The 14688-nt window shown below is 37.8% G+C and overlaps 1 protein-coding gene and 1 pseudogene across 1 annotated transcript in view; one reads left to right on the top strand and one right to left on the bottom strand.

Annotated features, from left to right (window-relative positions):
* Positions 1-14688, bottom strand: part of LOC114472113 (dolichyl-diphosphooligosaccharide--protein glycosyltransferase subunit STT3B) — a 117923-nt gene that overhangs the window by 76633 nt on the left and 26602 nt on the right. Inside the window, exon 2 of the mRNA XM_028461222.1 lies at positions 1959-2067. Coding sequence (XP_028317023.1) covers positions 1959-2067 — 109 coding nt within the window. The remainder of the gene's footprint in view (positions 1-1958; positions 2068-14688) is intronic.
* Positions 736-853, top strand: LOC114472724 (uncharacterized; annotated as a pseudogene).

The following is a 14688-nucleotide window of genomic DNA, read 5'->3' as shown; positions in this document are numbered from 1 at the left end:
TTGAAGGTGCAGACAGTGAAATCTAGAAGCATTTAATGGCCTCAGCAGGCTTTTTGTACGCCGAGCTGCTTCTGTGTCTGCGTTCCTCACGCTGCCTCAATGGAGTCTTCAGAAGTCTCAGCTGTCTCAGTTTTCGTCTGAGATTGGATCAACCATTCTCTCATTCGTGAGCAAGATGTAAACAGAGTTGCACTCCCTCTCAAATGCTAGAGACTTTTCCCCAAGTGAGAGAGCAGGACGGTAACATGAGTCATCCACTCTTACTTTTGGTTCAAACATACTCGGGCGGAACGTACACAGACTAGACTCTGTGGAGGTCCACCGCGCCGTGGGGAGTCCGCCAGGCCAATTAAGTGCAAAGCTCAGATTTTATGACCGCATGGACTCCGCTCCGCGTATACCTGTTGTTACACAAAACACTGCTCAGTAGTGCTGTGCGATGTGTAGAACATTTTATATCACAATATAGGCAGATTTACTGTATAACCTGATAACGATATATCCCGATATAGTATTTCCTTAAAATTACATGAAAAGAATGAAAAATCGCTATTCATTATTATCTTTGCTACATGTACTGTTGTCATGTGTTATAATTTGGAAATTTGTATGTGGAAATGTCACCAAAGGGCGCAAAAACCAACAATAATGGCCACTGCTATCGTTTTAAACTGTACCTGTGGTGAATTTTACCTGCAAGCTCCATCAAAGATCATATATGATGGTAGAGGTTTAGTATGTGGCCATACCAGCCTGTCATTGCCCGATCCCGTTAGATTTTGGAAGCAAAGCAGGTCTGGGCCTGGTTAGTAGTTGGATGGGAGACCACTGAGAATTCCAGGTGCCACAGTGGGGTGGCAGTCACCCCAGTGGTATCTGTCATTGTGCCCTTGGGCAAGGCACTTCACCTACATTGCCTAGTATGAATGTAGTGTGTGAGTGAGTGTTGGTGGTGGTCGGAGGGGCCGATGGCGCACTATGGCAGCCTCGCTTCCGTCAGTCTGCCCCAGGGCAGCTGTGGCTACAATAGTAGCTTACCACCACTAAGTGTGAAGTGAAAGAATAATGCCTTAATTGTGTAAAGCGACTTTGAGTGTCTATGATAAAGCGCTATATAAAACTGATGCATTATTATTATTATTTTATCGCACTACGACATACATCATTATATTGCACAGCATTACTGCTCGGCATGTATTTTTTTTTTACATTAAACTTAATAAATACAACACCGACCTGCATTTCACCCACCTGGCAAAACAGAGCAGCAGAGATTGAGTCGAGCTTAGAGGAAAGAGTGGCAGACGAGCTACAAAAGTACAGACACCTTTAAAACATGTCCCATATTCCAGAAAGAGTACAAAGACTACAGAAAAGTGCTAATAATTGTGGGAAACGTAGAATTTTACTGGAACCTACTGAGCAGCAGAATGCTTCAGGTGCTCTCGAGTATGGAAGCTCTGATTGCTGACATTCCCCACCTATCGTAAGACTTAGAAATGCTGGCCTTCTTATATTTCTTTGGCAAACCCTTTATTAAAAGTTAAAAGGAATTTGCATCTTTGTTAGCATTACAGAATGAAAATATTAAGTACTAATGAAACAAATCACCTAATCCTTAACTCTCTTTTTAAGCCTGCAAATAATATTTCCTTTTTTTGCATTTTCCATGGTAATTCATTAAAATGATAAGGGATTGTTATTTGTTTTTTTATTTTAAGAAGACAAGCAAACTTTACCACATTAACAAAAATGTGCATTTCCATGAAAATAAGTGTGAGTGGCTAAGATGTATTATATGTATGTCGAAGATTGTCTTCTCAGTTTGTTGTTTACAAATTCACAACACGCTATAATTGTAATTAATTACCCTCAGATTTGCAATCAGTTACAATTTGCTTATGATGACAAACAAAAAGGCAAGGAAATAAATATTGTGAATTTGAAAAGAAACTTACTGTACCACCAACAATCCTGCCCAGAGGGTACCAGGCTCTTTCATCAAACCAGTTGAGAAACTCGTAGAAACCATTAGAGGCGAGATGATGTGTTGATCTGTAGTTGAACCTGGAGCGACAGCAGAAAAATGGACAGCTTAGAAACAGGAAGTTTACCAATCACACACAGACTGAACAGCTTTGCCATTTATTTCCATTAGTTGGCCACCTATACAGCAGTGCAGATATGTAGCTTTATCATAGGGAAAACAAAACTCCCATTAACAAAAGCAAGGTTTTGTGCTGAAACCAGTAACTCTCAGGTTGATTCCCAGTATTAAATATAAGACAATGTGAAAGGCCTGCACATGGATACTGAGGTGTTTTTCACAACAAAATCCATCTTATTTTACTAAGAAAACAAAATCAAACCCCTGGCATGTGCTGAACACAGTAGCTGTTTTAATGCAATAGTGTGAAACCCTTTGGTCATAGAGAGAACTCAGATTCTCTGTGATTATAGAAAACAGAAGAAAAAACTTGGAAATAGCCATGATACGGAATATACCTCCACCTACATGTATTGGGAAAGATTATCATCATATTTTTTTCAATCATTTTATGGGCGGCTGAACAATTAGCAAGTGTTTTGAAGAGAGCACACAGACATGTAAAACACTGAAAAGATAAATAAACATGCCTTTCCACAAGATTTCGGGGAATTTAAGCGTACTGTTTCGACTTCTGAAGCATAGATGAATATAATAATTTAGGTTTAACTTAATGAAATGTTTTGGCATAATTTTGGGATATTTAGTTTCAGGTCTGTATTTCACATTAAAGTGGAAAAATGGAAATAAGACATAAATTAGTGCTCTGAAAAGGAATTTGGGAAATGATCTCAATGACAGAAAGTATCACTATAACCTTCATAAAAATTGCAATAAGCAAAATTAGGAAACTGGGGTGTGCAATGCTGTCATCATGAGACACAGGAAAAACATAACATTTCTTTAAAAATTACCACATGTTCAGTTATGTGTCTGTAATAGATAGATCTGTACACATTGTGTGGAATGACAAATGGGCAACTGCTGATTTTGCAGATCAAGAGACCGTGGCTCAGGTGGTAGAGGGTTGTCTTCTGATCGAGAGGTTGGGGGTTCGATCCCAGTACCTGACTGTGTCGAAGTGTCCTTGGGCAAGACACTGAACCCTAAGTTGCTCCCAGTGGTCGACTAGCGCCTTGCATGGCGTCCTGTCCCACTGGTGTGTGAATGTGAGAGTGATTGGGTGAATGAGCTGATTGTAAAGCGCTTTGAGACTGCTTCAGTGTGGTGATAAAGAGCTATATAAATCTAGTCCATTTAGTCCATCATGTGATAAGTGGCATTATAATAGGACACTGAGTTGTTTCATTTTAATAACCCTTAACCTTGAAACCTCCAGGAGTTGTGGAATGCTGATGAAAGAAATATCGGTTTTGCATGAAAAATATTATTAATGCACAACATACATTGTGAAGACCCAACATTGCATTGTAATAAACACCATGAAATGACACTTGTTGACACATGGTCCTGGTCACATGATTAGAGCTGCGTTAGAGAGGGACCGTGCCAAGGTACTTAAAGAAAGTGGGTGTTCAGCTGCAGAAGCATACCGTACATGCCCTGGGTCAGCAGCAACTTTACTAAATCTACAAGATATACTGCTAAAGACATGCTGCATCGAAGGCGGCAAAAATCAAAGACGTTACTCAATCTTCACCTGAACCTTCAGTAGGGCGTATTTTCCTGGAATGTGTGGGTGTGTATGTGTGTGTGTTGAGTAGTGAGACATGCATGGCCGACTCTTATGATCAGCAGACAGGACAAAGTGAGGCTCATTTATCATCACCACAATTGATGATTTCACTCCTCATGTCATTGTCTTTCTAAATCCTGTTTGTGCTTTGCAGTGGCGCACCATCCATCCGTCCGTCTTCTACACTATCACAGAGGTGGACAACTTTCATTGGAGCGGGGGCCACAAAAATGTGTTTGTTTGTACATTCATGTCATCAACCATTTTGCATATTTTTTGGAGTCTTTTTTGTCTATTTCTGTTGTCATTTTGTTTGTTTGTACTACTATGGGATTGGTAATTGTCATGTATTTTTTTGTACTTTTGTTGTCATTTTCTGTAATTCTGTATTTTTTTTTACTCATTCTGTGTATTTCTGTTGTGGTTTTGTGTTACTTGGAGCTTTTTAGTGTATTTCTGTTGTCGTTTTATATATTTTTGCAACAGTTTTGTGTGTTTCTGGAGTATTTTCTGTGTTTTTATTGTTTTATACTGCATTTTTTTTAACTATATTTTAGCGTACTCTTGCTGTTTTGTATGTATATTTTAATATAATCTTAGGGCCCTATAAAATCCACGTTAACGGAATCGCGGAAGAAATCACAAAACCGAACAATGAAAACTGTTGAATGCGGAAATTGAAAGAATGTGGATGAAACACCATCACAGTGAGGCAAGGAACATTTTTTTTTAGGGATGTCCCGATACAACTTTTTCACTTCTGATACAGTCTCGGGTATTGGCCGAAAACCAATATCAATCCGATACGATATCAGCGCAAATCATACATACTTTTATTACTTATTTTGTAATGTGGAATGTTATAAAAGGCTTGATCAAGTGATGTTCACTCAAACAGAAAACAATAGTCAACATTCAGTTATTTTTTTACTGTCAGTATATGGTGGGAACAACTGAGGGCGGGGACAAAAACAAAAACTTATCGTAGCGCTTATATCGGAGAATTTAAATGTAGTCTGATAAAATCCGATATTTGTTTTCTGGCTAATATCGGACCGACATTCGATATCAATATCAGATCAGGACACCCCTAATTTTTTTTAATGGGGAAATATTTCCGGGGACAACTCATAAGGTGCACCACCCGCTCCCTTCCCGTCTTAGCTGCTTCAAACACTGTCTAAACCACCCAAAACTCTGTGTAAACTGCCAAAAAAACACGCAACTCATTCCTTACTCTAAAATACGGAGTCACCAGTGCCCGCTTAACTTTAATGCGTCTGTGAAACTCCCCCCATTTCTTGTGAAGCGCTAAGCGGCACTCCGTGAAAACATGATTAGCTTCACCTGCTTAGAGTGTTTGAAAAACACATCTAATCAGTGCAAATAATTGAAAAAATAATTGAAAAGCAGTAAGAATAATCCATGTCAGTACAACTTATATATACCTTTTAATTACATCTTACTCATAATTTTATATAATTTTTTTTTTTTTGACATACTTTTTTGTTTAATTATGGCTTTCTTTTTATTTTGTTTCCTCACAGGTGTTAAAAACTAATATGTTCTGAAAAAATGTATATGTGGAAAATGGAATTTGGAGGAAAAAAACAGAATTTGGAAAAAATTAAATGGATTTTACAGGGAACTATAATTAGACAATTATACAATTAGACTGAGGGCCGCCAGTTGACTATACCTGCTCTATTAGCTAAAGTTGCATTAGAGGAAGCAAAGGTATCTCTGACTCAGTGTCAGGAAAATGACAGGGTAACGCTCAAGTGTGTCATAAACTTTTAACCCTGGTGTCAGAGGAAACAGCCTCATTTGTAGATATAATATCTAAGCTCGGAATCATAACTGAAGACCGGAGTGAGCTTTTAGCTTCATCAAGTAAGCCTGGAAAGTTATTAAAAAGCCGACATGAATGTCTCCCCTGGCAACTCCTCAGGTAATCGCTTTGCCCCACAGCCAACAGCCTAGAGGTAGGAAACTCATACAACAGGATGAGCAAATTAGAGGATAAACTATGCTCAGATTAGCATATACGGTAACTCTGGGGTGATGTTTTCTCTACTTAGCTCGCAAGGGCAAACCCAGAAAGAAAGAACAAGAAAATGTACAAAATAATAATGTTGTTATGTTGCCTCTGGCATAGTTTCAAACCTTGCACTAATTGCTGAATGCAGGACAATTCATATCCACTTATTTCAATTCAAAATGTTATTCTATTACTTCCAACATTCATCCTGTTTAACTTTGCCAAGTTTCAGTCTATATTTAGGGACATTTGCAGTAAAGTACATGGTCATTTTTTTTATTAATAGTAAATGTAATGCTTTTATATCTGTAAAAATCTATTGTAGTATAATGCATTAGATGTACAGTATGTAATCCAAATGGCTACGGAGAGTAGTGGTATCAGCATTCTGCTGCATTGCAAATACACTCTGGTATTGCTGTGGGATCACACGACAAGCACATCGGAGAGAGGAGGGTGACCAAAGATGGGCCTCCAATTTTCTGTGATCTCGAAAAACATACGGAAAATACAGAATATGGTTCCTCAAATGGAAATTGCTACATCATTATTATCATTGCTATTTGTTTAACTTAATAGCAAAAATTAGAAAATGACACTGAATATACCCTTACATAGGCCTGCACGATATGGCTTAAAACCAATATCTCGATATTTTTAGGCGAGATCACGATGTACGATATATATCTTGATATGTTAAATTCAACCTTTTGGTGCATAAAATGACACCAATATGGTGATTCAAGTTGCCTCTTATATTAAGGATGTGCCATCTAAGGAAACTCACGATTAGATTACGATTGAGGGTGCTACGATTCGATTATTCAACGATTATCACAATTTGCACTCAATGGTCTCGATATAGTCATTTCATACATATCGCATGCATGTTTTGAGACAATATCACACATATACACAAAACTTTCCCCCATAAACAGTTAATGGGAGGGCAAAGAAACAGCAATTTTTAATCTTGTGCAAAATCTGACCCAATATTATGGACTTCATTTGCTGAAATGAAAAAAGCTATATGACATAGGCTAAACCACCATGTTTTGGGACAACAACATGCGTTTCTAGAATAGATTTTGTCGTAAATCGAGTGGCCTTATGTCCAGCAAGTGTAGCAAAAACGGACTGACACCAAATCGCGTGCAAACTCTTGGCCCCACTAGTGTATCATAGAAATTGAAAATTGATAACATTTTTAAACTCAATTAACTGTAATAATTGAACATGCTCAAACATTCTTAATTAAGAATGTTTGACATGGTTTCAGGAAGTTTAATAGCCGACTAAACAGAAGAAAAAAAACAAAGATGGGAATGGGATCTCACTGTGTCATGGGTATTTGCAAGACTCACAGTGACTGTTGTCTGGACTGCAAAGTGCATAAGATGAATCCATGTGTAAGCATTTGTAGCTTGGAGGGAGAGTAAAAGAATATGAAAGTTTCCAGCAATCACGACCCAATTGTCCTGCAGCTGTGTAGCGAGTCAGTAATAAAACAAGTTGAACAAAGGCTTCCTAAAGGACAACTTAACATGCTGCCGGGCCAGAGCTAGAAAAGCGATTTTCCAATGATCTCCTGGACAGCTGAATAAAGCGTTTCATCACTTCTCTCATCACTTTGATGGGGCAGATAATGCAGGCCGCCCAGCATATTACCAATTTAATGCATAGCTGCCAATATGGCCTCGGGCCACAGCACACAGGATGACTCGCAATACCGCTAGAGCACCTTTGCTGACATTAAAGTCAGATTTGAGCTGATGGACACTACCCTCCAAAAAAATCCTTTAGCTAGATATCTGTAAAGATGAGAAGAAAACGTCCCTCGGTAAATTCCACCAATATCTCCAAGATAAATAAAAATGTGAAGTGGCTCATTGTGCATTGTAGATCACATGGGGGATCTCTGCAGGCATCATAATTCATTTTAATCATGGTCCGTTTCACTGATTGCCAGTTTCCTGTTGAGATGGGGGAAATCATCATCAGCATTACTAAGTGGGCTCCACTGCTGTTAACAGGCCAGAGATGATTCATTAAGCATCAACTGAAATAATCATCATTGCCTTCCACCTTGTCTAAATATCCACGCTGTGGTTATTAAATTCACTAATAATTTACCTTTTGCTCCAAAAATGCCACTTTGAACTATTATGCACCACAGTGCAAACTGAGAATAAACAAAGTCTGAAACTACTCAAATCTCTTAGTCTATTTTAAGCATTTAAAAATAACACCTGGCATCATTTGAATATGAATATAAACCAGAAGCATTTTAAGGAGGATTACACTTTGCTTAGGATCCACATGAGCAAACCTAGCTTAATCATTTTTCAGAACTGTCAAAACACACTTGAGTACTAAATAAAGCCAAATGAAAACTAAATACTGAAACCACCCAAGTGTTCTCAAAGGTGACAAGTGTCCGGAAAATAGAAGGTTAGGTTTTTATCTGTTCCCAAGTGGGCGCTACAATCACATTAACATGTCAGCACAAAAACTGCTGCTTCGATGAGGTCATGAATCAATACTTGGAGGGAAAAAAAGCATTTGCATCTTAAAGAGGCAATAATTTTGACATGCCTTAGAAAACGCCATATGAGACGGTTGCAGCACCAACATATTCACATAACAGCTAAAATCTCACATGGTTTATTGTGTTTTGTATCTTCACCTTAGACAGGATAAAGAATCCCCACATACATCAAAGGTGGGAATAACTTTTTGAATTATTGCAGTATCAAATGCAGCAATGTGTCTGTTGAAGTACTCGGGCTGAGTTTTGCTCCCTCTTGGTAATCGCTGCTTTGAAAATACCAAGTCAAAGCTTTCTGAAAGCTGTAGGAGGGCGATCTCTACATTTTACTCACGTCAGATTTATGATAGTGGGGGCTCTATTGACATTGTAATTATCTTCTCAACACACAGAGAGACCTTTACTCACACTAGCATGCAAACCACTTGGCAATACCTATCACAATGACAAAGACCCCTACTGCCCTGGGGTTCTAATAGAACAATCGATCTTAAATTAAACCATTTTCAAAGGCAGGCCGGGCAGAATGCTTACACAAGCGATAAGACAATTGGACAATGAGAAGTGCTGCAAGGTAAATCCAACAGGTCAACAATGCACAGTGATCAGAAAAGCAGTAATAGTGATTTTAAAACAACCTAAGGGCAATAATACAACCATGAATGGGTTAGCTTAATGGCTACACAGAGAAAAAGCATGCGGTTAAGATCAATTGGAACAAAGTCCATACTTGGATAACACTGTTATAGGTGTTCCAGGTTGACTTAAAAAAAAAAAAAAAAAAAAGAGCAAGAAAAGCACATCAAGCCAATGAAAAAAAACCGTAATATCATAAAAAGAAAAATGAAAGTTAGAAATTCCATTACCAGCATTTAATACATTCTCTGCAATAATACATTTATTTGGACAGATTCAAGCATTTGGAAGCAAACAAATGAAAAGCCTCTTTTTCCCGTGCTACGAGACCAAAAACTCAAGCATCAGCTTTTTACCAGCTGATAAATAATGAACGGGTGCCTTTCACTTTCATCACTCCCATTGGATTTTCACTGGGACCTCTGGAGTCAACACATGATGCCGAGCCAAAACGCAGCAATTTTGAGACGTGCACCATCCATAATCATTTCTGGCTGCTCCAATAGGGCACACTCAATAATCCCCTTTGATGAATATGTTGGGGTGTCAGCTAAGTGACAAGAGGACTTCATTTGAAATGGAGTTTCTGTGACAGTCACTGCACATTGTTGACAACAGAAAAGAAAATAACAAGAGTGTTTCTTAGAACTGGAGATCAGGACTACAAATAGGTTTTAAAGCTGCTGCTGGAAATGATCATTCTTTTATAGGATAAAGCCATAGTGTAGGCATCATAGGTTAATAAAGCTTAGATAATTTGCTTAAAATATTATGAAAAGGGTTGAAATTGCCACCCAAAGGTTTATTTATTATATTTGTGAAGTTTTGCACATTGCATTGTGGGATGTGGAGTCCTGTAGATGGATGCACAGAAGTGTTTTAACTTAATTCTTACTGTGATTTCTTGTGTTTACCCACCAAAAACTCTGCCAAAGTGACTTTTCAACAATTTTTTTGTGTTTTTACAGATTGAAAATTGCAGCAAAGCAATTGGGGATTTTTAATTTGGAGCTTACACGGAAAGATCTGAATCCTGCCAAAATTGAACGTCTCACAAAGTGAGGTGATATCGCGGAGAATACCGAGAACAAACTAGAACAATAATTGTGTGAAGCAAATTACTTTCCTCCTCGTCTGATAAAGAAAAATAGGAAGTCATGTAAGAAGTAAAAACTCCTATGCATCCATCTACGGGACTGCACATCCCACAATGCAATCTGTGAAACTTTGTCTATAAGAGAGTGTTTATAGTGGAGATCAAACAAACTTTCAATTTTAACCTTTAACTTTTTTCGAGCAAATGATCTTCGATTTATTGATCTATGAGGACAACCCTATGTCTCTAATTTGCTGAAAATGGAAGAAACAGTTGACAGCAGGCAAGGAATGTTTTTCACAAATTACCAATATACTGTAAATAATAATATTTACACAATAATACAATAATATTGCACCGAAAGAAAAATTCTTGGCCGAAACCGAAAATAAGAAAACAAAGGTCAAAAACCAAAAAACCAAAATAAATTATTAGTACCATTGCATTCATGGCTCTGAATGTGTACTCACCTCAGTGAAATGAAAACATTGAAGCATTTATATTAATTTATACAATTTCAAAGAATAAATCAATTAAAAATATTTATTCAGCACTGACATTCCAACAATGCACAATATAAAATAAATAAAATGTTTAACTTGAATATTGTACAGACCTATAACTGACTGGGCTGCTGAAAGAGAGCCAAATTAAACACGTTCTCTCATTAAAACACAAAGTGCTTTTAGGTTTTTGATTAAGATCAGCTTATGCTCTGCTATATTTATCATCCAAGTATGTTCTTGTTTTAGCTGAAAACTGAAAATAAACTTTTGGGCCATTTTTTACCAAAAATTTTTGGTGGCCGGAATTTTGGTGCATCACTACCAGTGAGCGCGCACTGTAGCTGTTCCCACTCAACATTCTTGAAGCCAAAAAAAAAGAAGCTTAGGTGCGCTTCCACCTTGCAAATTTAATATAATTTGGAGTCAGAGTCTACGCAGTAGGGTCTGGGGGGAGGAGCCCTGGTAACACGCCCCACCCATTTAGCGTACTGCCCTGATGACTTACGCAAGCCCAGCTACGCCAAGAACTTAAGTATCTTTCCTGATGGAAATCCTAGCAACGGCTTGTTCGATCATGAAGGTTAGTACAAAACCACAATATATTTCAACTGATATCTAGTTAAATGGCGTCTCGGCTTTCCTTCATGACGTAGCTGCTATTCACAAAGAGAGCTACACAAGATCCGTGGCTGTCAATCATCATCATATATGATGTAAAATCCCAATGTAGGGTGACAATAACTAATGATCACAGCAGAGTTTAGGTTTAGAGAAAATTTATGTGACGAGTATTTTAACTTTACAGTTTGACCCACATCTCATCTGTTTTCATTGAGGTGGAGTTTATGATCTATACTGTAGCCAGTCAGCAGGGGGAGCTCTAAAAATAAAAGCTTCACTTTCCTGTGAGCTTGTCCTATCCATTCTTTTTACAGTCTATGACGAATAATATTATAATAAAACTAATTTAATAATATTGATCTACAACCATTAAAATTTGTTTAAACATAGAAAACAAATAAAGAAAAAGAGTATGAAGCCAAGTGTTGAATTCACATTACTCCTATCTTATATTTGCTGTTAAAAAAAATGGATAAAAACTGCCTTAAAAAAATATGGAACTATAAATTGTTGTTATATTTTGGGTCAAGTTAATAAACCAAATGTTGGCAAAATTATAGGAGCAATTTGTCATGGGTCTTGGAGTCAGGCAGTCTTTTGTTGCTTCTTTGAATCAATTGAAGTAACTAGGAAGGAAATACAGAATGTGACATTCCTAAAAGTCTCTGAACTGCAGCACGTAAATCAAGCGAAATAGATGAAAGGCTTGCCAATTTCCAATTTAGCTTAAGTCTACTGGGGCACAGGCTTCTCTTTTATCAAAACCCCCTGTTATACTCCACCACAAAAATACCAGGCACAGACACTGCTAGAACAAGCAGGCAAAGTTGAATCCCAGAGATTGGGGTTAGTTACTGATTCTTTTAAAATAAATAATAATTTGGGGGATAAATATAGTGGCAGATATCACTGACGGTTATAAGCCCAAACCAAAATCTCATTTGAAGCCTCTCTCAAATAATTTTTATCTACGGTACTTCTGTTTTATCCTCGTCTTGGGCTGCAAAGTAATTAAACAAAAATGAAATTTCAGGGATTAATTAGCCTTCTCTTTATCCAAGCTTTGGATGAATGCAACAAAAGATAATTAGGACATCACACATGAAACCGTAGAAAAGAGAGCCGTGGACAACAGCTCTGTCTGCGAGGAAGGAAACACTTCCCTGGACAAAGGGTTTTCTGCCTTTGAGCATAATGGCTTTGCTATTAGCGACAAGATAGCAGCAAGAGTTGGAGGGACATTTCCACCTCATTGGCCTAAATATTTTTCTACAAGCAGAACGATCATTAGGACCTTGTCTCTGCATTATAACACAAGTTTGTTCCGCCCGGTAGCAGCTATAACTGCTTTGATTGGTTTGCCACTTTTCTTCCTGGACTCCTTGGGGGTCAGAAATTTACTGCCATGGCTGAGTAATTATATACTGTCTTCAGTACCATAGTGGTTCCTTCATCATTATTTCCCAACACATGGCTCCCTTTGCAGTTTCATATTCTGTGGCAAGGAGATAATGGGAGAAAGCAGAGGGGTGTACTTCTGTCTATTACTTTTCTTCCATTTTCCTAAAATGGTAAGAGAGCATCGTTTCATTTTCTCACGGGGAGTCTTTGTGAAGAAACATTCGACTAAATTATAGCTACCAGTAGTTTTCTGTACAGACACTGACAAATACACTCTGCAATTGACCGTGGCTGCGGTAATACAGCTAAAGAGCTAGTTTAAGGCATTAGAAAAGCTTGACACTATCTTTTTGTGCGATTAAACCACTCTCTGCAGCTGGATACGGTTTAATGCAGCTTCTGTCAGAAATAACACGACCACAGAGTGTTGACCCACTTCTGAACCACCCCTAAAAAGCACTGATGTGAGTCTGGAAAAAAGGAACACAACTCAGCTTAGTTGCACTACATTACCCAGGATACGTGGGGTTTATTTTGGGTAGGTTAATTAAATACTGGCTATTTGTTTTGGGTTTCACAGTATATGACAAGTATTTTTTTTCACGCATAATTAGGTGTTCACAGCATTTTCTACTAGTTAAGAGAGGAATTACTGCAGTAGATTGACTAAGGATGGTCTATTTTAGTGTCATGACTGAATATTGTAGAATAATTCCACACTAGTAGTAATGCAAATTTGCAACAGCAGCCCAATGGGTCTTTGCCACACTAGCTTAGTTTTAGCATTAGCTTGATTTCTAGCTTTAAATGCTGCATACTCAGTGGTGTGGTGTTCTCTTATGGTGAATGAGGTAGCGTTTTGTTTGCATGTTAACCTAGCCGTGCCTCCGTGTCCGTGAGTGCTGTTCTCCTGTAGCAGAGGCATGCGCCCCCAGGCACATGCAGCTTCAGAGCTTTCAATTGTGTCTTTCTTATCCATTTACACTTATAATTCACAACGCAACTAACACCAGAGTGTTATTGTTTACCTTTACGTGCCAGAGCGTAGCGTTCCGAAAGTTGTGTAATCAAATACACCGGTAGGGCAGTATAGTAAAAATTCATATAACGAAAATATATACCTGTATTCGGTATGAACCAGCCCTACATCTCTACTTACTTTAACCACAACAACCTCACAGGTAAAGCCAAATCTCTATTGTATTGTTTTTCTTAAGTGTAGATTTCCTTCGAGTACCACGGTTTACTCCCACAATATGCTGGCATAGTTGTGTTACTGCCTGAAAAAGAACAACTTGAGGAGAGGTTAAAAAATAAAATTCTAAAATATGTCATGAATAGGCTGAATGAAACAAGATGTCGGGCTAAGACAAGACATTAGCCTAAAGCAAATTATAGGCAGGGCCGGCCTATACTTTTCTTTGATCGCTGGAAATGGACATACATTTTGGAATTAACTTCCTGAAACAAAAATGGCAATAGTTAACTTAATTGGTCATATTAAGCTTGATTTGCACAATAGTGACAAGTTTAAAAGCCGGTATAGATATCTAATGTACTTCCCGGCTTACCTGGCAGATGAAACTAATCAGAAAAGGGTAAACCAATGCAGAAATGGGTAAGTGCTTAAAAAAAAAAAAAAAAACAATTGCTGGTAAATCTAAAAAGAAAACCATTCCATTAGCATGTGATGTTAATGCAAACAGTGGGTTTTAAAAGATAGCTTTAAGCTTCAAGACACCCCCTGCACACACTCCAATGGTACAGGCAAGTCAATTATAATTAGTTTTCGATCCAAAAAATAAGAATTTTAAGAATAATTTACCAAATGCACCCTCGCCCTAGGGATGCTTTTGTTGTTAGAGTGTTTAATGATCCATGTAATCTAATGAGCAACCACAGTAGAGAAAGATATCACTAAAGGGGTTATATAAACTTTCCAGAAAACAGTAAAGGCCACTTTAACATAAATGTGCTTCAGCAGGTCTCATTGTACCAGGGAAAATTCACAATAATTGTAGTGGGGGCAACATTACGGTGGTAATTTCCAGTCTGGGAAAAAAAAAAAAAAAAGAACAAAAAAAAAGAACCTTTAG

The sequence above is a fragment of the Gouania willdenowi genome, chromosome 11 (genome assembly GCF_900634775.1).
Source record: "Gouania willdenowi chromosome 11, fGouWil2.1, whole genome shotgun sequence".
NCBI classification, from domain to species: Eukaryota; Metazoa; Chordata; class Actinopteri; order Blenniiformes; family Gobiesocidae; genus Gouania; species Gouania willdenowi.
This window is presented reverse-complemented; position numbering and strand designations above follow the sequence as displayed.